General features: G+C 37.2%; 1 protein-coding gene across 1 annotated transcript in view; it reads right to left on the reverse strand.

Moving 5' to 3' along the window:
• LOC306854831 (voltage-dependent P/Q-type calcium channel subunit alpha-1A-like) overlaps nt 1-27,253 on the reverse strand; it is a gene marked incomplete at its 3' end in the record, with an annotated part of 144,837 nt that overhangs the window by 33,070 nt on the left and 84,514 nt on the right. Inside the window, exons 6-31 of the mRNA XM_079393076.1 lie at nt 24,694-24,785; nt 24,461-24,613; nt 24,186-24,373; nt 23,991-24,094; nt 22,816-22,931; nt 22,618-22,653; nt 22,438-22,524; nt 22,109-22,315; nt 21,804-21,916; nt 21,496-21,608; nt 20,905-21,036; nt 20,710-20,782; nt 20,403-20,520; nt 19,503-19,570; nt 19,282-19,388; nt 16,602-16,734; nt 15,185-15,687; nt 13,654-13,955; nt 12,998-13,133; nt 12,793-12,922; nt 12,599-12,658; nt 12,413-12,519; nt 3,446-3,545; nt 3,203-3,363; nt 2,866-3,006; nt 2,581-2,782 (exon numbers count right to left, since the gene is read on the reverse strand). Of these exons, the coding sequence (XP_079249202.1) occupies nt 2,581-2,782; nt 2,866-3,006; nt 3,203-3,363; nt 3,446-3,545; nt 12,413-12,519; nt 12,599-12,658; nt 12,793-12,922; nt 12,998-13,133; nt 13,654-13,955; nt 15,185-15,687; nt 16,602-16,734; nt 19,282-19,388; nt 19,503-19,570; nt 20,403-20,520; nt 20,710-20,782; nt 20,905-21,036; nt 21,496-21,608; nt 21,804-21,916; nt 22,109-22,315; nt 22,438-22,524; nt 22,618-22,653; nt 22,816-22,931; nt 23,991-24,094; nt 24,186-24,373; nt 24,461-24,613; nt 24,694-24,785 (3,682 nt within the window). The remainder of the gene's footprint in view (nt 1-2,580; nt 2,783-2,865; nt 3,007-3,202; nt 3,364-3,445; nt 3,546-12,412; nt 12,520-12,598; nt 12,659-12,792; nt 12,923-12,997; nt 13,134-13,653; nt 13,956-15,184; nt 15,688-16,601; nt 16,735-19,281; nt 19,389-19,502; nt 19,571-20,402; nt 20,521-20,709; nt 20,783-20,904; nt 21,037-21,495; nt 21,609-21,803; nt 21,917-22,108; nt 22,316-22,437; nt 22,525-22,617; nt 22,654-22,815; nt 22,932-23,990; nt 24,095-24,185; nt 24,374-24,460; nt 24,614-24,693; nt 24,786-27,253) is intronic.

The following is a 27,253-nucleotide window of genomic DNA, read 5'->3' on the forward strand; positions in this document are numbered from 1 at the left end:
GGGCAGTATTCCAACATGACAACGACCCCAAACACACCTCCAAGACGAACCACTGCCTTGCTAAAGAAGCTGAAGGTAAAGGTGATGAACTGGCCAAGTATTTCTCCAGACCGAAACCCTATTGAGCATCTGTGGGGCATCCTCAAACGGAAGGTGGAGGAGCGCAAGGTCTCTAACATCCACCAGCTCCGTGATGTCATCATGGAGGAGTGGAAGAGGACTGGTAACCTGTGAAGCTCTGGTGAACTCCATGCCCAAGAGGGTTAAGGCAATGCTGGAAAATAATGGTGGCCGCACAAAATATTGACACTTTGGGCCCAATTTGGACATTTTCACTTAGGGGTGTACTCACTTTTGTGGCCAGCGGTTTAGACATTAATGGCTGTGTGTTGAGTTATTTTGAGGGGACAGCAAATTTACACTGTTATACAAGCTGTACACTCACTACTTTACATTGTAGCAAAGTGTCATTTCTTCAGGTGTTGTCACATGAAAAAATATAATAAAATATTTACAAAAATGTAATCGTGTACTCACTTCAGTGAGATACTGTATATAAATAAAATAATAGCAGTCTGCTACTTTCTAGAGTTTCTGGAGTAAAAATGGCAATTTCACAAATGAAACTGTCAAAAATAACAAAGGACAAAATACCCAATAGTCAACTTTGTTTTGCTTATGATCACAAAGTATTGGTTGAAATATCACTTTCTTAAAGGATTAGTTCACCCAAAAAATAAAATGCTGTTCCAAACCCGAAAGACCTTCATTCATCTTTGGAACACAAATTAAGATATTTTTTTATAAAATTCAAAAGCTTTCTGACCCTAGGCAGCAACACAACCGAAACGTTTAACTAGTGCTGTCAAAATTAGCGCGTTAACGCAGGCGATTAATTTTTTCAGTTCAACGCGTTAAAATGATTTAACGCCGTTAACGCAGGGGCGGAGCCTAGGGTTGGCCACCCCACTCATAAATGCTGTTTCTGTCTGTTTTTTCTTGACAAGAAGTGCATTTATTCAGTTGCAGAACGTCTTATTGATCACATCAATCTGGAGAAATTTCAGACGCGCGCTCCACTTCACTTCAGCGGCAGGCGCAAAATAAACTACGTGCATGCAATGTTGTGGTCAGTTAAAGCATGAAGTTACCAAAAAGGCAATTAAAGCTGCCTTAAAACTGTGCGTGCATGTAATATGTTATACAGTATTTGAGTTACATTAAGAACATGTCTCTGAAATGGTTCTCACAACTGTCCCGGAGCATCCTAGCACTGTCTCCCTCATCTAACACACCCGATTCAACTCGTCAGCTCATTAGAAGAGACTGAAATGAGTCCGACCTGAAATGGGTCAGAAAAGGTGATAAGAGTTGAGAGAAAATACGATGCGTGTCAGATCCACGTCACTTTAGCAGCTGCAGCTGCAGCTCTTAAAGAAATAACAGCCAAAAACAACCTTATAACCCAGAGGCTGTGATGTCTGTTCATCAATAATAAAAGAAAAAAAAGAGGAAATCAATAACTTTTATATAGCTGTAATTATTTATCTGTATTTAGTTTAGAATTTAGTGTTTGATAACTTTATTCAATTTCTGTATATTTCTGCTGAGGGGCACAGGTAGCCTAGCTAAATATAACATTTATTAATGGGTTCATGTGAAGATTGTTTTAAGTTCACTTAAATTAGAAGTTATTTTTAAAGTCTAATAAATGTTAAAATTGATAGCTCTTAATTATAATGTAATGTTTAATGGCTATAGTCAATGGTTAAATATTAGGGGAATTTTTTTATTATAGGGAAATCAGTATTACTTGGTATCAGTGATACTGGCCTTCAGTCATAAAAAAGATGCCATAAAACAAATATTAAAAATATGTTGTTTGTACATTAATTTGAAGATTGAATGTGAAATTATTACAATATAAAAGTATATTTAAAAACTGTAATGTTAGGTGGGATTAATCGCAATTAATTTCAGAAAAATGTGCGATTAATTAGTTATTTTTTTTAATCGATTGACAGCACTAGTTTTAACGCATCGTTAAAAGAGTCAATATGACATTAGTGATTCAACCGTAATGTTATGAAGCTATAAGAATACTTTTTGTGTGCAAAGAAAACAAAAATAACCACTTTATTCAACAATATCTTCTCTTCCATGTCAGTCTTCGACACAGTCTTCTCGTAACTTAATAAAATTATGTTTGAACCACTGATGTCACATGGACTATTATATTGATGTCCTTTCTACCTTTCTGAGCCTTAAACGTGGTAGTTGCGCTGCTGTCTATGCAGGGTCAGAAAGCTCTGGGACTTCATCAAAAATATTTAAATTTGTGTTCCAAAGATGAACAAAGGTCTGAAGGGTTTGGAACAACACAAGTAATTAATGACAGAAGTTTCATTTTTGGGTGAACTATCCTTTTAATTACATGAAACTATTACGTTTTAGCAAAGAATAAAACTAAACTCTTGGGATGCACTATGGGATTGAAGGATTTATAAGATGTTGACTTAAATTTTGTTCTAAAATTAGGCATGTTTGCTGGTTTACGCAAGTCAATAAATTTGCAAATACCTCATTCTTTTCGAGGCTGTAGTCCTCCATCATCTTGTCTCCTTGCTCCTGGAAAGTGATGATGATGAGAGCTACAAAGATGTTTACGAAGAAGAAGGGGAAGACAACGAAGTACACCACGTAAAAGATGGACATTTCCATCCGGTACCCCGGGCTCGGGCCCTGGTCCTCATAAGTGGAGTCCACCGAGTGCTTCAACACCCTGAAAGAGAAGCGACAAAAAGAGGTGATGATATAAAAGAAGAGATAATAAGCCACTAGAGATTTGTGAGCAAGTCAACTCACTGTGGCCATCCCTCTCCGGTGGACACAGTAAAGAGAGTAAGCAGGGCCCAAAGCACGTTGTCGTAGTGGAAATCGTACTTCTTCCACTCCCGCTTCTGCGATTTCACCTCGTTATTGCGCTCGTACACCAAATATTCACCCCTGAAACAAAAACGCATATTAACAATTCAGCAATCAGGCTTTTTTCTTAAGGATGGGCGAGTATACATGTATTATTGTGGACCATTTTGTCAATTTTGGAAAATTTGTACATGCAAAATTTCCATTTTTGACATTTGGCTGCCAGTGTAAACTAAAAGAAATCACAAATCTTTCATTGTAAGTAATCTCCACTTACCTGCAGTCACGGGCAAACTCTTTGGATTCGTCGGTGCAGTAGAAGAATCGTCCCTTAAAAAGCTGCACGGCAACCACCGCAAAGATGAACATGAACAGCATGTAGACAATGAGGATGTTCAACACGTTCTTCAGAGAGTTCACTACACAGTCAAACACCGCCTGGGAGAAAGACACATGAGTATAGCATGCTAACTTGGCTAACAAAACATAGCTGTGTGGGTGTGTGTGACTTTGACAGTACTTTTAGTTTGGGAAGACGTTTGATGGTCTTGAGTGGACGTAGCACCCTTAGGACCCTCAGAGACTTGATGACACTGATGTCTTTCCCCTTACTGCTCCCCCTGTGGATTGGAGACAAACAACAGGACATCAACATGCTGCATGGTGAGACATAAATAGACATAAGGACTACTTGAAAGACCTTCTTTAACACACTTCTAGGTCATTCCTTGGGCTTCCACTTGCTCTTATTGTAGAAGATATTTTCAATATCACCATGCAACAGTTAATACCACAGTATCTATCATGTATAAGACTTATTTTTGTGGAATGTTTATCATCAAAAATCTTTTTTTTCTTCAAGCAAGTCTTCTGATTCACAACCATCGTAAGGTTTCGGTCAACTCGTTACCTTCTGTGGGCATTCCAAAAGCATAACACATTCATGTAAGTATCAAAACTCTCAGGCATTTTCCGGTGCAATGCCCAGCCAAATCTCTTTCTTTCTTTTTTTGGTTTTTAGCTGTGTTAGAGCAGACAGGGGAATGGAGGTCTGGGGTATGGAGGCTATTTGTGTTAATCATAGGTAACATGACAAGACTGAGGGTTCACTGAGATGCAGAAGGCTAGCGGACTTGAGTCCAACTGTATCTTGTCCCTAGAAGAACTTGAGGAAGCTCAAACCAGGAGACAAAGACAAGTTACAAGGACATGTCATTGCATTCAAACCAATAAGGAAACAAAAGGAAAGAACTGTTGATAAACTTCCTGCCTCCAAAGCACATTTGGATTTTTACAAGATATTCAAGAAATGCTGGCCATTTTGATGGATTTTGAAGAACTTAATGTTTAGTATCACATTGGCCAAACTCTGTCTACACTGGATGCATCAGGTTGCTTATCCCAAAATATTTACTAACATGGACCAATGAGATGTAAACTCAAGACTAAAAAAAATATTTTTTAGCCAACAAAAAGTAGACTTTGCATACGTTATTTTAAAACAATAATAATATAGACATTAAGTAAATTGTATTTTAAAAAAGAAATTAATGAACAAATGAATAAATAAATGAACAAAGGGTTAATAATTTGCTTATTTATATATAGAACTAATAAAATTCAGAGTAAGGGTTATTTTATTCCAAGGGTTATTTTAGAATAAAAATAAAATATTAAATTAATTAATTAATATTTATTTATTCAGCATTAAAAAATGTTGGATATAAATACTGAGGCTGATAAAAGGTTAATGAGATTCTTTAAATATACGTATAACTAATACAAGTCAATAAAAAATGCAGGGGTCATTTCAGAATAAAAAAAAACAAACAAATAAATACTGATGTTAATAATGAGGCTATTCAAATACAGAACTAATAACATTAACAGTAAAAATGTAAACATAGGTATTTTATTTTAGATAGATGGCTGGAGCAGTAAAAAAAAAAAAAAAAGTGTCCATCAATGAAATCCACAACTGGGGCATCTAGAGTATAGCCTAACATCTCGCGCCATATGCGCCCAGGGTAGACAGTGTTAGCCGTCAAGGACGAATCCTTATTGACCCAAGGATCAGTCTTGTGAATGTGGCAGAGGTATTTTTTTAAGTAATTACACAGGTCCCAAACACAAACAGAGAACTCTTCAATCAAGCGGCCAAGACAGCTGTCTTTAACTATGAACTTTCCGGGCAAGTCCCAGCTGAAGACCGACCAGCTCATGGCAGATTGATTGAGTTGGAGCATTGGAAAAGGTCCAGGTTACCAATAATCAATTACTCGCTCCTGATTGTGCTGAGAGAGGGTTGTGCAGTACCGTAAGAAGTGTGCAAAAGTGTGATCTCTTTTGTAACTTTGTGTTCAGTTGTTTGGGTCCACAGACAGACCGATTAGAACCAATGTAAGTCACGGCAGAATAAAACAAGCAGTTGAATGGAGAGAACCAGAGCAGATGAGCAAAGAGGAAGGGAGGATGGTCGGGAGGGAAAAAGAAAGAAAGAGAGAGAAGCCATCATGTGAGCTGGACGGTAGCCGTGCGACAATAAGGAGGGGAGACTTTACCGAGAGAGGCTCCTGTTGGTCACCAAGGCGTAGACATAAGAGAGGGTCAGAGACAGACAGCGGACAAGAGAAAGAGACAGAAAAGAGAGGAATATACACACACAGAAAAAAAACAGAAAGAGAGAGAAAAAGCAACAAGATACTAGGAGTGGCTTGGCAGAGGAACAACATCAATATGAGAGACAGACAGACAGAGAAAAAGGACCAAGTAAAAAAACCTCAGCGAATGATTTAAAGAGTTGAAAGCCCCCATGTTCAGATATTTAGAAGTACAAACAAAATCAAACCAAATTAAAGATGCACTAAGCAGTGTTTTACACCTCTGAAAAATATGTTGAATTCTTGCAGGATTGATCACAGTTGACAAATATGCTTGAATTGGTCATCAAAAACAACTGCTTTTGAGTGATTTTTCCAATAGGTATTAATATTGAAACTTTGCTTAATGCATCTTTAAATCATGTTTTTTTTTAATTCTATAGACATATATAATATAATTGACCATTGCTAAGCACCACCTACTTGATTACTCTTAGCCGCTCACATAAGATTACAAAATGAAAAGAGATTTTTACTGAAGAATTTTTACTGAACTGTGCAGTAAAAACGGAAAGGATATCATCCGTCCACATATGCTTCTTTGCATATTTGTTTAAAATTGTCTATAAACTGCTGTCGTGTAACAGTTGCTAAGGCAGGTTGGCCAGTAATGCTGTAGGGAGGGGCTTAGCAACGGGTCAATTTGTTTTAAATCCAGACAGAATCCTTCAAATGTTTGAAAGCTGTTGAGAGGTCTGATAAGAATAAGATGAGATCTGAGATGAGATCATATCTATCTGTTTATTTCATAACCAAGCTCATTATCTGAGAAAAGATCAGCACTTACCACTGTAGTGTTACATAGTGAATACTGGAGCATCTGATCTCTCTAGAAAGTCTATTTGTTGCCTATGCACACTTATTTTTAATCTGGATGCAAGATTGTACTATACACGGATACTAATATGCCCTGATTTTACACACACACACACACACACACACACACACACACACACACACACACACACACACGTTGGTTTTTGTGGTTTATGGGGACTCTCCATAGGCATAATGGTTTTTATACTGAACAAACTGTGTGTGCTATTGCCCTACACCAAAACTTAGCTTAACTTAAACAAAGAATTGGAACAGTAAGGCCAATTCCTTTATTTTTGCTGTAGACTGTAAACATTTGGGTTTAACATCAAAATATGAATATGAGATGAGAGATTAACATTTCAGCTTTTATTTACAGGTATTTTCATCTGGATCTGATACACAACTTAGAAGATAGCACCTTTTGTTTGAACCCACCCATTTTTCATGTTACCAAAAGTATTGGAACATGTGACTGACAGGTGTGTTTTGTTGCCCTGGTGTGTCCTTTTAATTGATTATTCAAACAATAAATAGCACTGAATGTCTGCGCTCAGTTTCAGATCCGGGCAGACTGCATTTATAGTTAGTTAGACGTGTAACCAACATGAAAACCAGAGAGGTGTCTATGGGTGAAAAACGAGCAATTGTGAAGCTGAGAGAAGATGAAAAATCAATCAAATCATTGCACAAACACTGGCAATAGCAAGTACAACCATTTGGACTCTCCTGAGGAAGAAAGAAACCACTGGTGTACTAAGTAACACACCTCAAACGGGTAGATCAAGGAAAACATCTGCAGTTGAGGACAGAAACATTGTGACCGCTGTAAAGAAAGACCCTAAAACAACTGTTATTGACATCAGCAACAACCTCCAGAGGGCAGGAGTGAAGGTATCACTATCTACTGTTCGCAGAAGACTTCATGAACAAAAGTACAGAGGCTACACCAGAAGATGCAAACCACTCATTAGCAAGAAGAATAGGAGACGATAAAATACATTTATTATTGATAATAAAGTTTGGAGAAAGAAAAGATCTGCTCATGATCCCAAACATACAAGCTCATCTGAAACACAGTGTACACAGGTGTACATTATAGTACACATTACACAAGTAATGTCATGGCTTGGGCTTTCATCGCTTCTTCTGGGACAGGCTCATTAATCTTCATTAATGATGTAACACATGATGGCAGCAGCAAAATTAACGCAAAAAGTCTACAGAAATATTTTGTCTGACAATTTACAGAAAGATGCAACCAAACTGATTGGGAGATCCTTCATCATGCAGCAAGATAATGACCCAAAACATAGTGCCAAAACAACAAAAAAGTTCATCAGGGGAAAGAAGTGGAAGGATTTAGAGTGGCCAAGTCAATCTCCACACTCAAACCCTGTAGAGTATGCATTTTACCTGCTAAAGAAGAGACTGAAGGGAGTAACCCCCCAAAACTGAAAGAGGCTGCGGTGAAAGCCTGGAAAAGCATCACAAAAGAAGAATGCAAAAGTTTGGTGATGTCAATGGGTCACAGGCTTGATGCAGTTATTGAAAGGATTTGCAACTAAATATTAAGTCTTTTTCACTTGAATCTATGTCAATTCTATCTGTTCCAATACTTTTGGTAACATGAAAAATGGGTGGGTTCAAACAAAAGGTGCTATCTTCTAAGTTGTGTATCAGATCCAGATGAAAATTCCTGTAAATAGAAGCTGAAATGTTAATCTCTCATCTCATATTCATCTTTTGATGTCAAACCCAAATGTTTTCAGTCTACAGCAAAAATAAAGGAATTGGCTTTACTGTTCCAATACCTTTGGAGGGCACTGTATATATATATATATATATATATATATATATATATATATGCTGTTAAATTTATATAAATTATTATATATACAATATTTAATACCCTGTTAAATTTACATAGTTAGGAGAAATCAAATCAAAATGTGCTGATCTGTTGATCAAATTTAGCTGCTTTATTAGTGATTAACTCGTGCTGGCAATTGCTACACACACACACCTGAGTCTGCTGCTCTTTTTCGTATTAACTCTGACAGAATTATTCTCATTCACTAATGCCTGCCAGGTATTTGGCAGGTCTTTACTCTGGGCCTGTACCCAATCAATAACTGAGGATTCAAACTTGTCACACTTATAGATTAGGACAACACACTGCAGTAGAGGAGAATCCTCCTTCTGCCATGCCAACTCTGAAAGCAGGGAGAGATTCTCGACACCTTAGCACACTGCATCAGACACTCGAGCCGGAATGGAGGTGGAATCCATAACTGACTGCAGTGGAGCCAAAATGGCCGCCACACTGCAGTCACCTCAAGGTGGCAGTGTGGGATGGTATTTGTTTCAGTAACTATCAAGCAGCACATACAGTCCTCAACCAACCCAAATCTACAGCGTTTATTGGGTTACATGCCTCTCAGGTATTTGTATTGAATTCTAAGAATGAAGGTAATCATTTGTTGAGTAGTTTTGTTCTTATTGTGAAACTGTAAAACATAAGAAAGCCTTTTCTCCACCTACCCAAGGCATTCTGGGCAATCTGAGATGCTTGTGTGTCATGTGACCATGCCTATACCCAGAATGCATCCAATTAGAAAGCATCAGGCAGTGGAGAGAATAAAAATTGTTCACCCAAAATTAAATTCACCCTCATGTTGTATCAAACCTTCATATTGTTAATTTTAGCATGTGACAAAATACGCATAAAAAAATGTACAGGTTTGAAACAATATGGCAGAGAGTACATAATCACAGGTATAATGAAAGGGCATAACCTTTCATTTCATGTTTGTGTGAGTGCAAGAGAGAGAATGAAATAAACAACAACAGATGAAGGACAAAAGATGAACGAACGTCAAAAACACCAGCAAGGAGCAACTGTCAACCTGGAGTCCTCTTTTCTTGTATTCCATTTTCCTTAAAATATCCTTCTATATCTCTTGTTCTCTCTATCTCTCCACATCTCTTGTGGTCTCTGTTTTTCACTCACTTTGTCAAACTCAACAAATGGAGGCCCAAATGATAAACAGCTTGACAGCTGGTGTCTGTCCAAGGAAGCTTAGTGCTGATGGAGGGAGAGGAGAGGACAAGAAAGAGGAGGAAAGGAAAGGTGAAGGGGATAGGATGGGGAAGAACTGTTTTTAGGAATGAGAACAGGAAGTGACACAGGACAGAAATAGGGTTGATATGGTGGAGAGGCTTCATTTAGATTCAGGTCAGGGGATGGGGATGAAAATTGGACACTGCGTGTGGAGTGATTTTTAACTCAAAGCAGGGTTTAAACCTATCGGGCCATGTGTATGTGAAGATACGAGCTGATAGGTTTCACTACAGGCGTTCGGCTAACACACAGTCATTCATATCAGCATACTAAGTGCCTTCTTTTTGCAAATATTTCAATAAGTACAGAAAAAAGTTTGACCAAATCCTATCAAATCATTAGTGTTTTATATCAATAAATAATATGAATGAATTGATTACATAAAATAAATACAATACTGTTCAAAAAGTTGGAGAAGGAACAATTTTTAAATGTTTTGGAAAGAAATCGCTTAAGCTCAGCAAGCCTGCATTGATTTGACTAAAATACAGTAAAAGACAGTTAAAAAAAAGTTCTAAGGAACATTTATTTGAAACAGAAATATTTTGTAACATTATAAATGTCTTTGCTGTAATTTTTATCAATTTAATGCTTCCATGTTGAATAAAAATATTCATTTCTTTAAAAATAAAACTGATCCCAAACATTTGAACAGTAATGTATAGATTACTATATCGTTTAAAAATACAACAATTAGCCTCAAATATTAAATTTGAGGCCACTATGTATGCTGATAGTTTGACTGATGTAAATAATCATGTCCACCTTCCTCAGTCTCCAAAGTCAATGTTAGTCTGGATAGCAAAGTGTTAAAGACAAAACATTTTGACAAACAGTGAAGCAAATGGCAGCTTACGACAAGGTTATTGGTTTGATAGCAATGCAATTGCAAAGTTAAAATGTAGAATATAATAATAATAATAATAATAGTAATACATTACATTCAGTAACTTGCAAGTGGATTGCCTTTAAGGTTAAGCAAGCCTGAGAAATAGCATAATGCATACATAAAATCGAAACAGTTCTGAAACTGTTTGTGAGATATTTATTCATGTAAATCTATTTTTTTCACTAAAATATTGCCACTAGATAATAATATCAGCATAAGTACATTCTAATCCCTTACTTAGAAGTGTGCAGACACTTTTAATGCCACAAGTGGTACAGTATGTCATTTAAGACACTCTACAATCCCCACATATTCTTATACATACAGTATGAAAAATGTGTCTTGTATACACATATATGGCCTATGGGACTGAGGAGGATGTACTAGATCATACATGCAGGGCTAAACAAGAGTGAAAATCATTCCACACTCAGAGCCCCATCAGCAGCGTTTACTCGTTCTCCTTTCTTAATGGCTAGCTGATCTTCCCGCTCTAGGGTTCAGCTTTATTCCTCAACCAGCCTCTTTATATCCCCAAGCTGCTGTTCCCCCAGGCCGTGCAAAGGAAAGAAACCAGAGTACCTGTGGCAGGATGGGCTCTCACTGATCCAGACATGGAAACCGCCTGGAAACTAAAGGGCTACAGGTGCCTGGCGACCCCTCACCCCCACAGGGCCCCAAAGGGCTCAACACTACCCTTTTCAGCAGAGGGAAAGTGTGAGGGGACAGGTTTATGGTGAACATTTGGTTGATGGAGTTATGACGGATGGAAAAGAGCCCTGACACTCCAACAAATCAAATATTTTGCTTGTTTAACCACTTTTGGAGATTATTATAAAACTTTTTTTTTATTAAAAACTAACTAACATTCTACTAAATAAATAAATGTATTAGTAAAAGTTTTTTTGTTTCACATTTTATGCAAAAAATTTTTTTTATATATTAGGAGTCATGGAATTTCTAAAATACATTAAAAAATAAATGAATAAATAAAAATCAAATAAATAAATAAATTGACTAAATTTAGATTAGATTTTCTTGGCTACTTCTCCCGAACTTCCTTTGGAGAAATAAAAATAGACACAAATAAGAAAATTACTCACATATAAAATTTATGTGCAATAAAATATATGTCGATGTTATAGCTCAAATAATTTGGCCTTGGAAGAATTTGATGAGAATTTGAAATGTTTGAGATGATATTGAAATCTTTAACTGTGGTATCTTGTGAAAACTGAGCGCAGCCTGAGACAATGTTAAGATCTCTTCAGAAAATGATATGTGAGATTAGTGGGGTCTTTTAGTCATAAATCTGAGACGCAAATCTGAGATTTGAGCAGTATTCTCCATTTGTTATCCCATTTCTGCCTTAGGAAAAACAATTGATATATCACTAAGATCCCATTTGTGCTTTTGATGGTTTTATTGTTTCAGAGAATTAAGAGTTCATGTATTGATGGAAATTATGGTTAAAGAATGAAAGGAAAGGTGTTTTGACAAACTGTTCAGCACAAAGAAGAAGGACTGAGTATGAGATAAGACACAAGATGAATGACAAAATTTGGGCAGAAGTTTGTGTGTATCACATAGAGCTAAATTCAGGAGTTGGATGGGAAAGAACCAGATGAGTTATCAAGAAGAAAGTTGGGGGAGCGGATTGGTCAGAGAGAGAATAGAAACAGACTGGTCTGTCCTGACAGAAAGTTTGATGTGTGTGTTTGTGAGAGTGTGTGCAAAGTGAGAAAGGCCTTCATCTTTGTGGCTGATTGAGTGAGACAGAATGCAAAGTGACAAAAAAAAAAATTGAGATAGAAAGCTTAGAAGAAGGGCACACAGTGCTGACAGGAGAAGAAAAGAGGAAGAGAACAAGAGAGAAAGGGGTAGAGAGTACTGGCGAGGCTCCAGGGTGGCAGTGGGGCAACAAGGTGGCAGAAAAGACGATAAGGGGCAGCAGGCAGCACTTCGGGGGCAGGAAATAGTGGGATAAAGGGCACTTACGTGAAGGCAAAGGCTACCAGGGCACCACTAACCACTACAAAGTCCAGAAAGTTCCACAGGTCACGAAAATATGAGCCCTCATGCAAAACCAAGCCTAACACCACCATCTGAAACACAGAGCAGAGGATTAAAGCAAAAATGATATGCTAAAACGCAACCACACAAGTCATTTCCTGCAAACTTTACCTTGATGAGCATCTCAAAAGTGAACACACCAGTGAAGACGTAGTCAAAGTAACGCAATACCTGGAAAAGAGGAAGAAAATGCATTTAAAAGTCTGGCGTCAGATTTTTTTGTTTCACATTATGCATTATTCATTAAAATTACTTCTAGAAAAGTTGGTTAGGACACACAAAAAAATTGAGATCAGTAGTCTTACGTTGTTTCGAGGTGATTCTGGCCACACCGGATCTTCCGCAGCTAAAGCAATGCTGCTCATAGCGATGACTGACAGAATACACATCTCGAAATAACGTAGCGTCAGGATGTAATGACAACATCTTCGAAACCTGAAAACTCACATTGGTTAAGATAAATACATGTAATTTGCACACATGCATTTATACAGATGAACACACACTTACGGGTTGGTTGTGGATAGGATGAAACAGGAACTGAATGGGGGAATGGGTTTGGGGCCATCTTCATCGCCACCATTGTCTTCCTCCTCCTCTTTCTTCTCTCCTTCTTTAGCTGGCTCTGTGTTGGCATTCTTGTTCACTGCACAACGAAGGGAACGTTGCAAGAAGGAAGTGCACAGAATTCCACAAACATAATCAAATATCAAACAGTACAACATTTGCTTTTACAGTCAAACACACATAAATGCATTGTAAGGCCAAAATATACTTTGGTTATTACACGCACGTGAGGGTGTGCATACAGTGCTTGTGACGCAAATTTAGTCAGCAGAATAGTAGTCGCGTACTGTATGTGCACCATCCATTTTTAGCGTAAACGAAAAACAAAGTATATTTGGCCTTTACTCATAGCCAATATAAATGAATATGCATTCGCATGTTGTCATAAATTAAAGATAATGAAATATATGTGTATGAGATATCTGAAAGAATGCATCAAAACTGTGAAAGTTTTTGTTTTCCATACAATGGAAGAGAATGAGGTCCAAAAAACAGCAGGACTTTTGACTTAAAAAAAAAATTAAAACTTTTGGGTGAATAATGCCTTTAAAAGCTTCTAGAATTATCAGTGATCACGTATGTACATATTCGTCTCTCACCTTGCAGTTTGGCGTTGAATGAGGGGTAAATCGGGGGCATATCTATGGCAGTGTGGTCGAGCTTGCTGGGGGTTTTGGTACAGTCAGTCAGAATGAGACTGCTGTCATGGAAATCTGGGCCACGCAGGTTCAGCAGGTTATTGGCCTGCTCTGGGTCACAGTAGGGGTCATAAAAGTCAGGGTCAGGGTCGTGTATGGCCATCTTGCTGCTATTTCGCAGGTTGTCCAGATCCTCGCTGTACTGGCTCTCTGCATGAGGAATGCCTGGCTGAATTGGACGAGCTGTTGATAAACTACCCTCTCTAAAAATAAGAGGTTAAAAAAAATATAGAGTTAAGAGGTTAACAGCTGAAACAACAGTTACAGTAAGCTGTATTAAGCCACATTTTTTTAGTAAAATACTATTATAGTATTTATTAATATTGTGAATTAGTATTTATTTTTTAGATTTTTGTTCTTATTTTTAGTTAAATGTTTAGTAATTTTGTTGTTTATTCAAAGGGGTCATCGGATGCCCATTTTCCAAAAGTTGATATGATTCTTTAGGGTCTTAATTAAAAGTCTATAACATACTTTGGTTAAAATTTCTCAATGGTAGTGTAAAAAAACACCTTTTTTTACCCAGTCAAAATCAGCTCTGTTTTCATCAAGCCGTTTTTAGTCCATGTTGCTTTAAATGCTAATGAGCTCTGCTCGCCCCGCCCATCTCTTCCATGGGGTGACGAGCAGACTGTAAACTTCAGCCGCGGAACTGGATAACTAGTACATTATTAGGAAAGGCGATTTGCAAAGATAAACAAAAAAATAAACTGGATCACGAATGATTCGCGCGAACATAGACACATTCAGGCAGATCAGGGATCGGCGCATTCACTTCAAAGCGAAAGTAACGTTAATCCTCTGCGTCTTCAGCGGCTCAGATGTCGGGAGTAAATGACGACTGCTATATTAATTATTACATCCAACGACAAAGCACCTCAAATCGCTTTATCGGAGACATCTTGTCTTCCCCTACGACACAATGGCGGACAGTTCTCAGCTCACTCAGGGCGGGGCTAAGGTAAGACGGCCTTGTCAATCAACTGTCGTGGGAGGGGCGTGAGCATAACTACATCATTCTGACAGGAATCTCAGAACAGCCTGATTTGAGAAAGGGCATTTTAAAATAGGGATTAAAAAAAAAACACTGGGTGGATTTTTATCGTTATAGGATGGAAGTGTACACACACTTCCAACACACATTTATATTCAAACAACTTGAAAAGTGAATCTTGCATTCGATGACCCCTTTAAAAAAATGTAAATGTCTGTTCTATTTTAGTTTGTTATACAATATATATTAGTACATCAATGGAAACTTGGCAACTAACTGAAATAAAATAGTTTTGTGTCAAAATTTATTATGGTTTTAGTTTCAGCTAATGATAATAACCCTGATTCTGAGAACGTTTGGATCAGGAACTGAATAACACTTTGTTTTTCTTTAAGTCCCTGCACAGTTTTGAAGAAACACAGAACACTGATCACTCACTTTCTAGCTCGATGCTGTCGACTCCATTCTCTATCCCTCCTTCCATCTCCATCCCTATGGTTTCCATGGCGATGCCTCCTCTGCCTCTTCTCTTGGCCCTCCTCCCCTTCTCCTCCTGTCTCCCCTCTGCTGTGGTGTTCTCTGTGTCTTCTCCCTCCATCCTCATCCCTCCTTCTGTGCTGGTGGTGTCGGGGTCGCTTGTGCTCCCCTGCACCCTCCACGTCCTCGCCTCCTCTCTGGGCACAATCGTAGCCTGCCTCCCCCAGCTCTACGTGGTGTAGGGATTGGCGGCTGGAGTGGTGGTGGTGGTGATGATGACTGTGATGGTGGTGGTATCGGGACTGGTGCTGCAGGTATTCTTCACCCCGCTGCTGGTTTAACTCCTGGGGGTTTGGCTCACCCGGTCGGGGCTTGTTGGTATTGTTGTTGCGGTTCTCCTGAGGATTAACTACTAGTGGGCGGTCTAAGTGGGTCTTCATGTCAGGACGGTTGTGGAAGTTCATCTAAAAACAGAAAAAGCAGATTTGGTCAATACATCTAGGCTTAACAGTAAATAAAACTTTGAAGTACATTTGGTTAAAAAAATTACTTTCCCAAGAAAAATAACAGTGAATTGGAAATAAGAGTTGACTCCATTCACTTTCTTAATATGTTATAAAATCAGCTTTTTGTAAATTGGGAAAGAACTGAGATAAAAATTTCTGGTCAATATGAAAATTGTTTTCATAAAGTTATTAAAATGGTATATTATTTTGTCTGAATAAATGAAAAATAAAACACTAAAGCTAAAAAAATCTTTTCAAATTCAGCAATTTTTTCTCTTCATGTTTTTCATAAAAAAGTATGCTTACCAAGGCTGCATTTATGACTGTAAACCAGAAATAATACGAAATATCATTAAAAATCTTTTTAAAAAGTTTTTATTTTAAAATTATATTTTAAAATGTAATTTATTCCTGTGATGGCAAATCTGGATTTTCAGCAACCATTACTCCAGCCTTCAGTTTCACATGATCCTTCAGAAATTATTCTAATATACAATAATTTTTTTTCTTATTATTTAGTATTATTTCCTATAATGTTAAAAATGGGTGTGCTGCTTAATAATTTTGTGGAAACCGTGATAATTTTTCCCCTCACAATTCTTTGATGAATAGAAAGGTCAAAAGAACAGTGTTTATTTACAATAATGTAGAATTCATGAAAATACATGACTTCAGTACATGAAAATGTAACAATTAAATAATAATTTTGTACTTTTTATGTGGGTAAAAGGTCTTTTGTAGGTAGATTTTTTTAATGTATAAATATTTAGTTGCTCTTTATTGTTAGTTTTATAGTTTTCAGTAAAATAGTGCTCTAGACAGGAAATACAACATCGTCGCTCTTCATTTGTGATCTACGATATGTCTCTGACCTTCCAGTGATCTTCTGCATCAAGTTCATTGTAAAGCGCCTCTCTGCTGGTCATCAGGTTCTGTCTGCGGATCTCACTTGTGCGCTGCTCCCACACTGACTTGGAAACCTTTGAGTTCTTCTGCTGCTCTTTACTACAGAGTAAAGAAATACAGAGAGACAGAAACAGAGAACAATTTTAACTCAGGGAGGAAGAAAATCCTTTGTTTTCCTCCCCTAAAGCATCTATGAGCAATGACCCAAAGTGAAAGGAAATGATAGTGTCCCTTAGTCCCCAGCAAGAGAACATGGATGTGGCTCATGAATTCTGTGAAGGGAGTGATGACATACTAAATAACATCACTGAGAAATGTTCAGACAGATAGGAAGAGAGGAAGGCAGAGATGGTTTGAGACCAAAACAGCGAAACAAGCAGCCCTGTGCTTGCAGTGCTGCTGTGGAAGAGACAGTGTGTGTCATCACAGCCAATGATACCTCAGCCTCAGTGTTACAACATAAAACTGCAGCTATAGCAGCTGGAAACATAAAAACACTCTTACAAAAACACGAGGAAGGCAGAAAGCAAAAGAAAAAGGGATACAGAACGAAAAAAATGAGTAAGTAAATGAATAAATACCAGTCCAGTAAACTGTCTGTGGCATCGATACGTTCAGATTTTACTGTAACTCTGAGGAGAGGGGGGTGAAACAAGGAACATAAAAACAACGCTGCCACAACTATCACAGAAAACAGCTGACAAAGTGAACAGGTGTCCCGTTCACTCATAACGACTCGCTTGATCAGTCAGATAAGTTTATGGATGACTTGGCATAAACCGGATAACTTTGCTTTTCAAAACAAGCTTCCAGGATGAAATATTTAACTTCTTAAACCTACTCGCCTACACTAACCAAATTCTGGGTTTGTGCCAAGTTATCCCAAAACTTATCTGACTAACCATGTAAGTACCAGTTTTTGTTTATTCACTAAACATCTTTACTATAAATGTGTAACACCATGTCCTAACCAGACACAATAAAGTGACAACAGTAAAATCTCAGGTCCGAAGTAACAAAAGGGGAAATGGGAAGTATCCCAAGCTATATGTGAAGTGGCTCAATCACCAGATAGCAGAGCTCTGAATAATGTTACTACTACATAAAACAAAAATTGCCCAGGCCAATATATGTGAAAATTAGACTTGATATCCATGAAATAAACACATTTTAGAGCACCAGACATAAATATGGCTTATATGCATAGATTCGGCCCATGTAACAGACACATCATTTTAAGTTATAACAGCCTAAATCGATGATAAGCAATTACAATTCAGTGAAATAATCTATTTATAATCTAAGAGCAAACAGTTAAAATTACAACAAATTATCTAGACCTCTAAATATGTAAAAAAAAAAAAAAAAAAAAAAAAAAAAAAAAAACTTTTCATCATCCCTTTAGCATACTCAGTGGAGCTGCATTATTCATGGCATGGGAAGTTCAACGTGACATAGCTTAATGTGTCAAATGTGCCACTTAAAATGTGACTTTCTGAAACAGAAAGTAAAATCTTGCTATAGTAATTGAATATCACTGCTTGAAAGCCAATGCACTTGGCAACTGCGATTCTTTTTTTTTTCTAAATAGTTTTCACATTCATCTTGATTGAGGGGGCAGGTGTGTTATATTCTGCTCGATTGTGTCACATAATGCAGCATTTTTGCTCTCAGAGTTGAAAGTTAAAATCATTGCATCATGCCTGGTTAGGTCACAGTGTAAGTATTAGCTGATTGTAATATACATACGTACACAACAAAATAAAAACATTACTGACCACTTCTTGTAACAGAATGATGAATTAAATGAGGAATCAAATGTCTTATTGCATCACACAAAAAACCACAAATCGCATACAGACACCACACATTCAATCGTAGTTCAACTTCAAATTGACTTCATAGTGTGTTTTAAGGCATGGCTTTAAAACACTCACATAGTAATAGAAATTTTCATGGTTCTTTCATGGTACTTTTTGGACTTTTTTTGGGTTTGACAGCGCCTGTTTGCTGTGTGCTTTATAACTGTAAGGAAAAGAGCTGCTTACACCTACAAAATACCTATTTTTGCATTCTTTGCAAGAAAATAAAATTATATGGATCTGGAACAACAAAGTATGTTGTTTTCATTTTTGAGTGAACTATCCCTTTAACAACAGAAATAGAAATGGTCCTAAGGGAGTTACATACTGTATGATCAGGCAGGTTTAAGCAAGTCTGCTGAAAAGTGAATTAGAGTGGATTTACTTAAAAATGATGATAAAGTTAAGCTGACAGACTATGCTAAACTCAGCTAAGTAGGCAAGAAGTATTTAAACCAACTACAGTACCAGATCAAATTTATGTGACATAAGACATGGCCTCTTACAATAAAAAAGTGTGAACTATATTATGTCTGTTTTAGACATTAATGTATTAGGGCTCATTTGCATATGCATATTCATGGTATTTACATGTCTCTGAGTGTCAGAGGTGTCTTGTAAGAATTTCAGCTTTTGACCATGAATATTTATGAACAACTGAGTATGGCTTCATTGCTACAGTACGTGTGTTTCTGAACAAGCACAAAATGTTTTGGGCACAAAACTGGCGTTAGTGGCAAGAAGGTGGTACAGGTGCTGTTTTTTAGCGTGTAGAGTAACTCACGCAGCAATAGATAGGTTGGCAGCAGACAGTGGGCTCACTTCTGCTACTTCTTTTGCTTTCTGGAGAGCAATCTTTTGTGTTGTGGCCTCCTCTTCCTCCTGTTCATCCTAAAAAAAAAAAACATACATTAGTGACAGCCGCTAACCATTGTTGGGCATCAAAATAAAAAAAATAACAATAAATTAGCATGCAATTTACATGAGACAGAGAAACTGTTTAACCTTAGTTAGTTCCTGAGCATTGGCCAGGTTGTCCACAGCGATAGCCAAGAATACATTCAGTAGTGTGTCTGAGAGGTTAAGAGTTAAGAAAAATTTTAGAAAGACAATGCTTTTGTTTTATAATGTGCGTCTTATAATGTGTTGTTTTATAATGTGTGACCTGTGACCCCACCATGAGTGGACAGTGCTAAATAAACATGACACTCAAATCACATTCAAAGGTAGTCAAAAATGAATAGTGCAAAGTCTGCTTGTTATTAACATGCAGTGACAAATTCATCATTACACAACTTTATGTATGTAAAGTAAAGTGCAAATATATTTAGAAGAAATAATGTTATTTTTTTCCCCAAACTATTTTATTTTTATTTATTTTATTTTATTTAATAAAAAAACATTTGTTTTGTTTTGTGTGAAAACCTGACCTGTGGTAAGTTTGCCGCAAGATTCTTATTTTTTATTTTTTTAAAGAAAATAATACTAATATTCAACAAGGACGCATTAATTTGATGTAAAGACTTTTACCTTGTTTACAAAATGTGTATAAATTCTATTTTAAAAAAAATCCTTTGTACTTTCTATTCATCAAAGAATCCTGAAAAAATGTATCACAACTTCCACAAAAAAATTAAGCAGCATTGATGAACGTTGATAATAACACTGTTTTTTGAGCCCCAAATCAGCATATTAGAATAATTTCTGAAGGATCATGTGACACTGAAGACTGGAGTAATGGCAAGCTTTGCCATCTCAGAATTTTGAAATATTTTAAAATAGAAAACAGTTATTTGAAATTGTAATAATCCTTAAAAATTACTGTTTTACTGCATTTATAATAAATGCAGTAGCATATGCAGTAATGAAAATGCTTGTGTGTTTCTGTGTGGTTAAGAAGGATACAGTTGCCAAAGAGTGTAAGGACAATGAAGAATATGGAGAAGACCATTCCTTTGTCCACCCCTCCCTGAGACTTAATGCCGTCATACATCACTACGTTCCAATCCTCTCCGGTCAGAATCTGAGAAATACACATAGTCTATTTTAACACACAACAGAACTGAACGCATATTTGATCCGCACACGCACAAGCTCATTTAAGCAGAATAAGCTATTTTCTTTATCTGTATATGCCCTAAAATGCTGTCTATGTAGGCAGCTCACTTGGTTTTAGAACAGATCTACTGCTGAACCAACATAACCATCCTACCTGAAACACTGTCATTATGGCACCAGGGAAAGTATCGAAGTTTGTTGGAGGAGTGCCTAGCTCAAAGTTAAACCTGGCAAAAAAGAAAACATCAAATGGCCTTTTACAACAACAACATGCTATGCATAGTTATTGGTCATCTGTATCTAACTGAGAAAGTAAGGTGTTGGCAGCCGGGTGTAGATCTATACTGACTGTCCACCGAACAGCTGCATCCCGAGAAGAGCAAAGACCACGATGAAGAGGAAGAGAAGGAAAAGTAAACTGATGATGGACTTCATGGAGCTCAGAAGAGACACTACTAGATTACGCAAAGACGCCCAGTATCTGAAAAAGACAGAAAGAGATCTAGTATTAAAAACACTAAAATTGTGGCATTTTTATACAAATAGTACACACAAAAATGAAAATGAAAAATTATTTGCAGATGGCTTAAATTTCAGTCTTTTCTTCACACAAACCTATCGTATGGCTTTAGAAGACATGAAATATAGTTTTTGGACTACTGCTTCATTATGTTTTTAGAGCTTGACAGCCCCAGTCTCCATTGACTTTCACTATTGAAAAGAGCAGCATGAACATTGTGTATAACATTTTATTTCCACAAGTATGGAATTATGTGAGGTTGAGAAATACATTTTAGCTTGAACTGTTCTTTTAATCTAAATAAGCCCCACTGAAAAATCAGCATTGAAATCTTGTACTTGCTTCAGATCCCAAAAGGAGGATAACACAAAAACTGACAAAACTTTGTGATGGATGACGCAGAGGTTAAATGAAACGCACTTGGTGACTTTGAAGATCCTAAGTAGTCGGAGAGCTCGCAACACACTGATTCCAAAGGACGTCCCCGGCTTCACCATGGCCCAGAACACCTCAAATATACTGCCAACAATGACCTGAAACACGCACACAGCCAAATCCCCCCAAAAATAAGGAACACTCTGAGGACTGGCAAACAAGGACTTAAGTCTGCATCTAATGTAGGTCAGCAGCTTGCAGAGGTTAAAAACAGAGGCAGAGTTAAAGAAAAAAAAAGAAAAAAAGACAGAAAGTGAGGCTTTAAATGGGCCAAAAGAGAGAAAGGCACTCACGGCACAGTCGAAACAGTTGAATGAGGAGTGGAAATAAGGGCGCGTCCCCAGTCCGTACATCTTAATCAGCATCTCTGACATAAAGAGGCCTAGGAAAATGAACTCAGCATAATCTGGAGAAAAAGAGAAAGAGAGACAAGACATATAAAGTGAAAGAAAAAGGAAACAGAAGCGAGGAAGGAGGGTGTTTACTGACAGCAGAAGTAGAAAAATCCAAAAACTATTTGCGAATTGAGAATGAGACAGGACGCAGACCAGTCTCCTACAACAACAAATGTAAAAACAAACAGCTTAGGTTAACTCACAGAGGAAGTCTGACAGTAGCTCAGGCTGATCGTAGTGTACTACAGCCACGCACAGTGTGTTGAGTCCCACCAGGCTGAGGACAGTCCAGTAGAACGCCTGAGTCTTTACAATCTTTCGAATGAAGAAACGAAGACGTCGCTCTTTCTTGTTGAATCCGGTTCCATCGCCCTTTCCACTCTTTATGCTCCCACGAGCAAAAGGTGAGCCTAAGAATATACACACATAGCAGCACAACATCTGGCATGAATACTATAGAAGTGTTTCAAAAGACAGAAACATTTTAATTAATCAAAGGAGTAGTCTTCCTTAGCATCTGAATGATTCTTACCAACTGCGTCTCCCATGTGGTCCTCTCCCTCTTCTGGATTTAACAGGTCAGCTTTATTTTTCTTTATGGTGGGCCTGCGACGAGATCCTGCACACAAACACATTCACTGTGAATGATTAGCCTACGGCATTTTAGGCATTACATAGCAACAGCACCAAACAGGAACATTTATACTGTTACCGGTGCCATCATCGTCCTCGGCGAGTATGACTTCCTCTGTAAAAAGTGACAGAGAGAGCATTGATAAACCAGATTTTAAGTTTCCAGTAATTTCACATGAATTTTCTATATACAAAAACATCAACAGGTCCAAACTAGTCATTACATTCTGCAGGAAATTAATATCTATTCTTGTGTTTATATGTTTTATACGCATACCTGCTTTGCAGATCCACTCCAGATATCCATTGAGCTCTCTCTCAATCTGCTGCTGACGTTTGAGCTTGAGGAACTCGCTCCTGTTCTCCACACGCTCTCTTTCTTTGGCAAACTCACTTGGGGGCAGGGTGGTGGGGTAAGACAGACAAATAAAGACAGACAGGCAGACAGAAAGACACCTGTATTGTCAGAAACTTACTAATCAAAAACTTATTTATGAACATTGTTTTATACGAATGAAAAATGGATGAAACAATAGATAGAACAAAAGAAACAACAGAACAATAAATAAGGATAAAGATCATTATAGAACAATAAATAGGTAGACAGACAGATAGCAAAACAAACAATACACAGAAAGAACAGCCAATAGAGCGACAGATAAAATAACCAACAATACAATAAAACAATGACAGAATGATTGACAGAACAAGAGATCGATAAATAGACTGACGGAACAAATGATAGTGACAGACGGATGATGGATGGATAAATCAAGCTAGATACACAGGTACATCTCAATAAATTAGAATGTCGTGAAAAAGTTCATTTTTTTCTTATAAGTTATTTCAAAAAGTGAAACTTTCATATTTAAGATTCATTGCATGTAAAATAAAACATTTCAAAAGTTTTTTTGTTTTAATTTTGATGATTAGAGCTTACAGCTCATGAAAGTCCAAAATCAGTATCTCAAACATTAGAATATTTGCATTTGAGTTTCAATTAATGACCATCACTACAGTATATATTCCGGGTATCTCTTGTTCTTTGAAACCCACAATGGGAATTTTGAAAAAAATCTGACTATTAAAGAGCAATAAGATCTGACTAAGATCTCTAAGATGACTAAATTCACGATTACATGCTGTCAGAGAGTTTGCTTTCACAGCTTATTGCATTAATAACTCTAATTAACATCAAACAAGTACCGCTCTTTATTTTCTCATTCTTGCATGAACACGTATATATAACGTGTATATAACTTGAAGTTGGCTATTGTGCTATGTGGATATATTTATATACCACAAAACAATATAGCAAAATCTATAACAGATAGATAGATAGATAGATAGATAGATAGATAGATAGATAGATAGATAGATAGATAGATAGATAGATAGATAGATAGATAGATAGATAGGAGACAGACAGACAGAAATATCGATAGATCTTACCCTGAGAGGACACCCAACACCAGATTTAGCATGAAGAAGGATCCGATGATGATGAGGGGAACGTAGTACATCCAGTTACAGGCACTCCCTAAGGCATCATTGCTCTGTAATACACCCACGTTTACCCAAAATGATAATCTAAAATCCATTTTAAAAAAACAGAATCATAGTTTAATCATTGCCTTTAACTCTTACATAATAAAGCATGTCAGTCCAACCCTCCATGGTGATGCACTGGAAAACAGTGAGCACGGCAAAGAGGACGTTGTCAAACTGTGTGATGCCATAGTTTGGCCCAAGCCAGTATTCATTACACACTGACCCTTTCTCACACTCTCGAGCAGGCTCTTCCTCACCACAGGGCTGTTCATCCACCATCTCATCTGTATAATGTAAATGCACAGGGTTTTGTAAAAGGCATACAATTTCAAAGGTCAACTGTTTTTCATTTGTCTTTGAGACAAACTCACTTGTGACATTGTCGAAACAGGTGCGGTGGAATTTGCCCATGTAGAACTCCAGGCCAATGATGGCAAACATGAGGATGGCCACAAATAAGAGCACGCCAATTTGCAGCAGTGGAATCATAGCCTTCATAATAGACTTTAGCACCACCTGCAGGCCTGGAGAGTAATGGGACTATTGCATACTGTGCAAAGAACTCTGACAGACATCGATAAACTCAGACAGAGAGAACACTTACTTGGAATTCCTGACACCAATTTTAGCGGCCGCAACACTCTGACTGCTCGCAATGTCCGCAGGTCTAATTCTGACCCCACAGAGGACAGGATACTAGAGGAAAAACAGAAAGAAAGGAGGCAATTTTACTATGTGCCATTAAAGCCATTTATACAAGAGCAGATTTAATCTACATTCTGCTCTTCCATTTGTATAAAGCCATTTGTGTATCAACACTTTTTGCCCAATTTGACATCTCCATGTGTCCTGTGAAAGGTAAATTTTATCATTTATCTACAGCAAAGTACAGTCACAAGCAGACACATTATTCTGAGTAGAGGTCAATCGCAGGTAAATAATTGATCAGACACTGCTCTGTTCTCACATCACACACTGGTCTGATCATCTGATCTTTAAATGTGAGTGTGTGTGTGTACGCACACTCTATATTTGGTCAGGGTGCTGCTCTTCTAATTTATTAAAATGTATTTAAATATTTTATTAAAACTGATAACAAATACACACTTAAAACAAACATATATACATCCTGTTATATAATTTTAAAAGTAAAATTACATTTCTTTATAATTATTTTATAATAATATAAATCTATAATATTGAGAGACACTCAGTATTGAGAGACAATGATGTCCATCTGTAGTTCAAATTTTTTTTTTTAAATGACACTGAACTCAGTATCAAGCCATTTATCTCACTCTTTTTCCATCACTTTTTCACTTCCTTCCACTGTTGCCTGCATATGCAGCGATGCCAACCTTGCTAAGAGCTCATTCATTAGTGGTTATGATATAGAGTGCCAGCCAATGGCTCAGTCAATAGGCCTTTAACTGCTCTGCCATCACATGCAGCAAAGACCTACGTAAGCTAAAAGAAAAGAGAAAGAATGGATAGACTTTTGTGAGACTGTACAGAATGCAGCAAACTCGTCTCCTGACTCATTCATTAATGTCTTTTGCTTTTTAAGCTCTTCCTCTTAAGCCGTTCAATTGGCAAGAACATTGTGACTAACTCGATCAATGATCAGAATCATATTAGTTATTTTGTGATGTCACAAGAATGAGGATGAGATGGCGCCAACCCTCTATAATAAGCCTATAGGATCTGTCTCGAATATTCACAACCAACCTAAATGGAAAACTTGATCACAGAACAGCAGGCAGATCCCTCCTTGACCAAACCCAGCTTAGATACAGTATTTGGATGAAACTCTCAGTAATTAATTTACATATATCTACAGTCTCACATAACAAATAACACCTATTTATGACCCATCTCGCATGATCAATAAGCCCAAGACTGATGTAAATATACATTCAACACTTAAAGAACTGATTTGAGATCAGGACTAAAGTGCTTTGGCGGCTGATACAATATCGGTTTACACTTTATTTCGTGGAACAGTGGAAGCTTAGATGCGGGAAGGAATAAACTGCCTCCAGCTCAGGCAGTGAAGAACACTTTATGTACAGTAAGTGCAGTGAGGATAACAGAGCACCGCTGACTGCGCTGATATCCTACTACACACTAAAAGGCCTGCGGTAAATTTGATGGAAGAGTGGACTGACGTGTGTGTGTGTGAGAGAGAGGGAAGGAGTGTGTGCAAGTTTGAGACAGATGGAAATGTTAAGAGACAGTGAGAGTGTGTATATATGTGCAAAGGTCGTTCTAAACCCGTAAGACCTCAGTTCTTACGACAGCATACGCTGTTTACGTTCAGTGGATACTCTCCAAAATAGCGCTAGGGTGATGCGGAGACGACAAATTGTTGAATAAAGTCGTTATTTTTGTTTTCTTTGCATACAAAAAGTAATCTTTTTAAAATTATGGTTGAACCACTGATGTCACATGGATTATTTTACCGATCTCCTTGCTACGTTTGTGGACCTTGATCGTGTTAATTGCATTGCTGTCTATGGGAGGGTCAGAGAGCTGTCAGAATTCATCAAAAATATCTTAATTTGTGTTCCGAAGATGAACGAATGTTTTAGGACTTAACGACATGACGGTGTGTAATTAATGACAGAATTTTAATTTTTGGGTGAACTGTCACTTTAAACTAAATTAAAATCACAAATTAGAAATGGTCCCTTGGCAACTAGCTGAAATAGAATTTATTTTATTTTAGTTAATATTTACTTTAGTACAAAACATCTTTGTATGAATTTAGTTTAAGTTAACACATTCATTAATTTTTTAAAAGTCAAACAAAGTTTAGGATATTCACTTCCATTCAGATTACACTTTTGCCTCTTCTTACCCTGGATTATTCTAATATGCTCATCAAATTAGGAAAAAAAAAGTATACGGTACCACTTTATATTAGGTGGATTTAACTAAGATGTACTTACATTTAAATAAATTATTTGGTACAATACACTTCTTGTGTATATGCATGTTTTTACATTATACTTATATTTTAAAAAATACTAGGATGTAATTACATCTGTAATTAATTTCTGTAATTACATTTACAATATCCCTTACATCTTAACCCACCCTTAAACCTACCCATGCCACCAAACCTGTCCCAAACCTTACCCGTATACCACCTCAATAGCGTG

The sequence above is a fragment of the Barbus barbus genome (assembly GCF_936440315.1).
Source record: "Barbus barbus genome assembly, chromosome: 35".
Taxonomy (NCBI): Eukaryota; Metazoa; Chordata; class Actinopteri; order Cypriniformes; family Cyprinidae; genus Barbus; species Barbus barbus.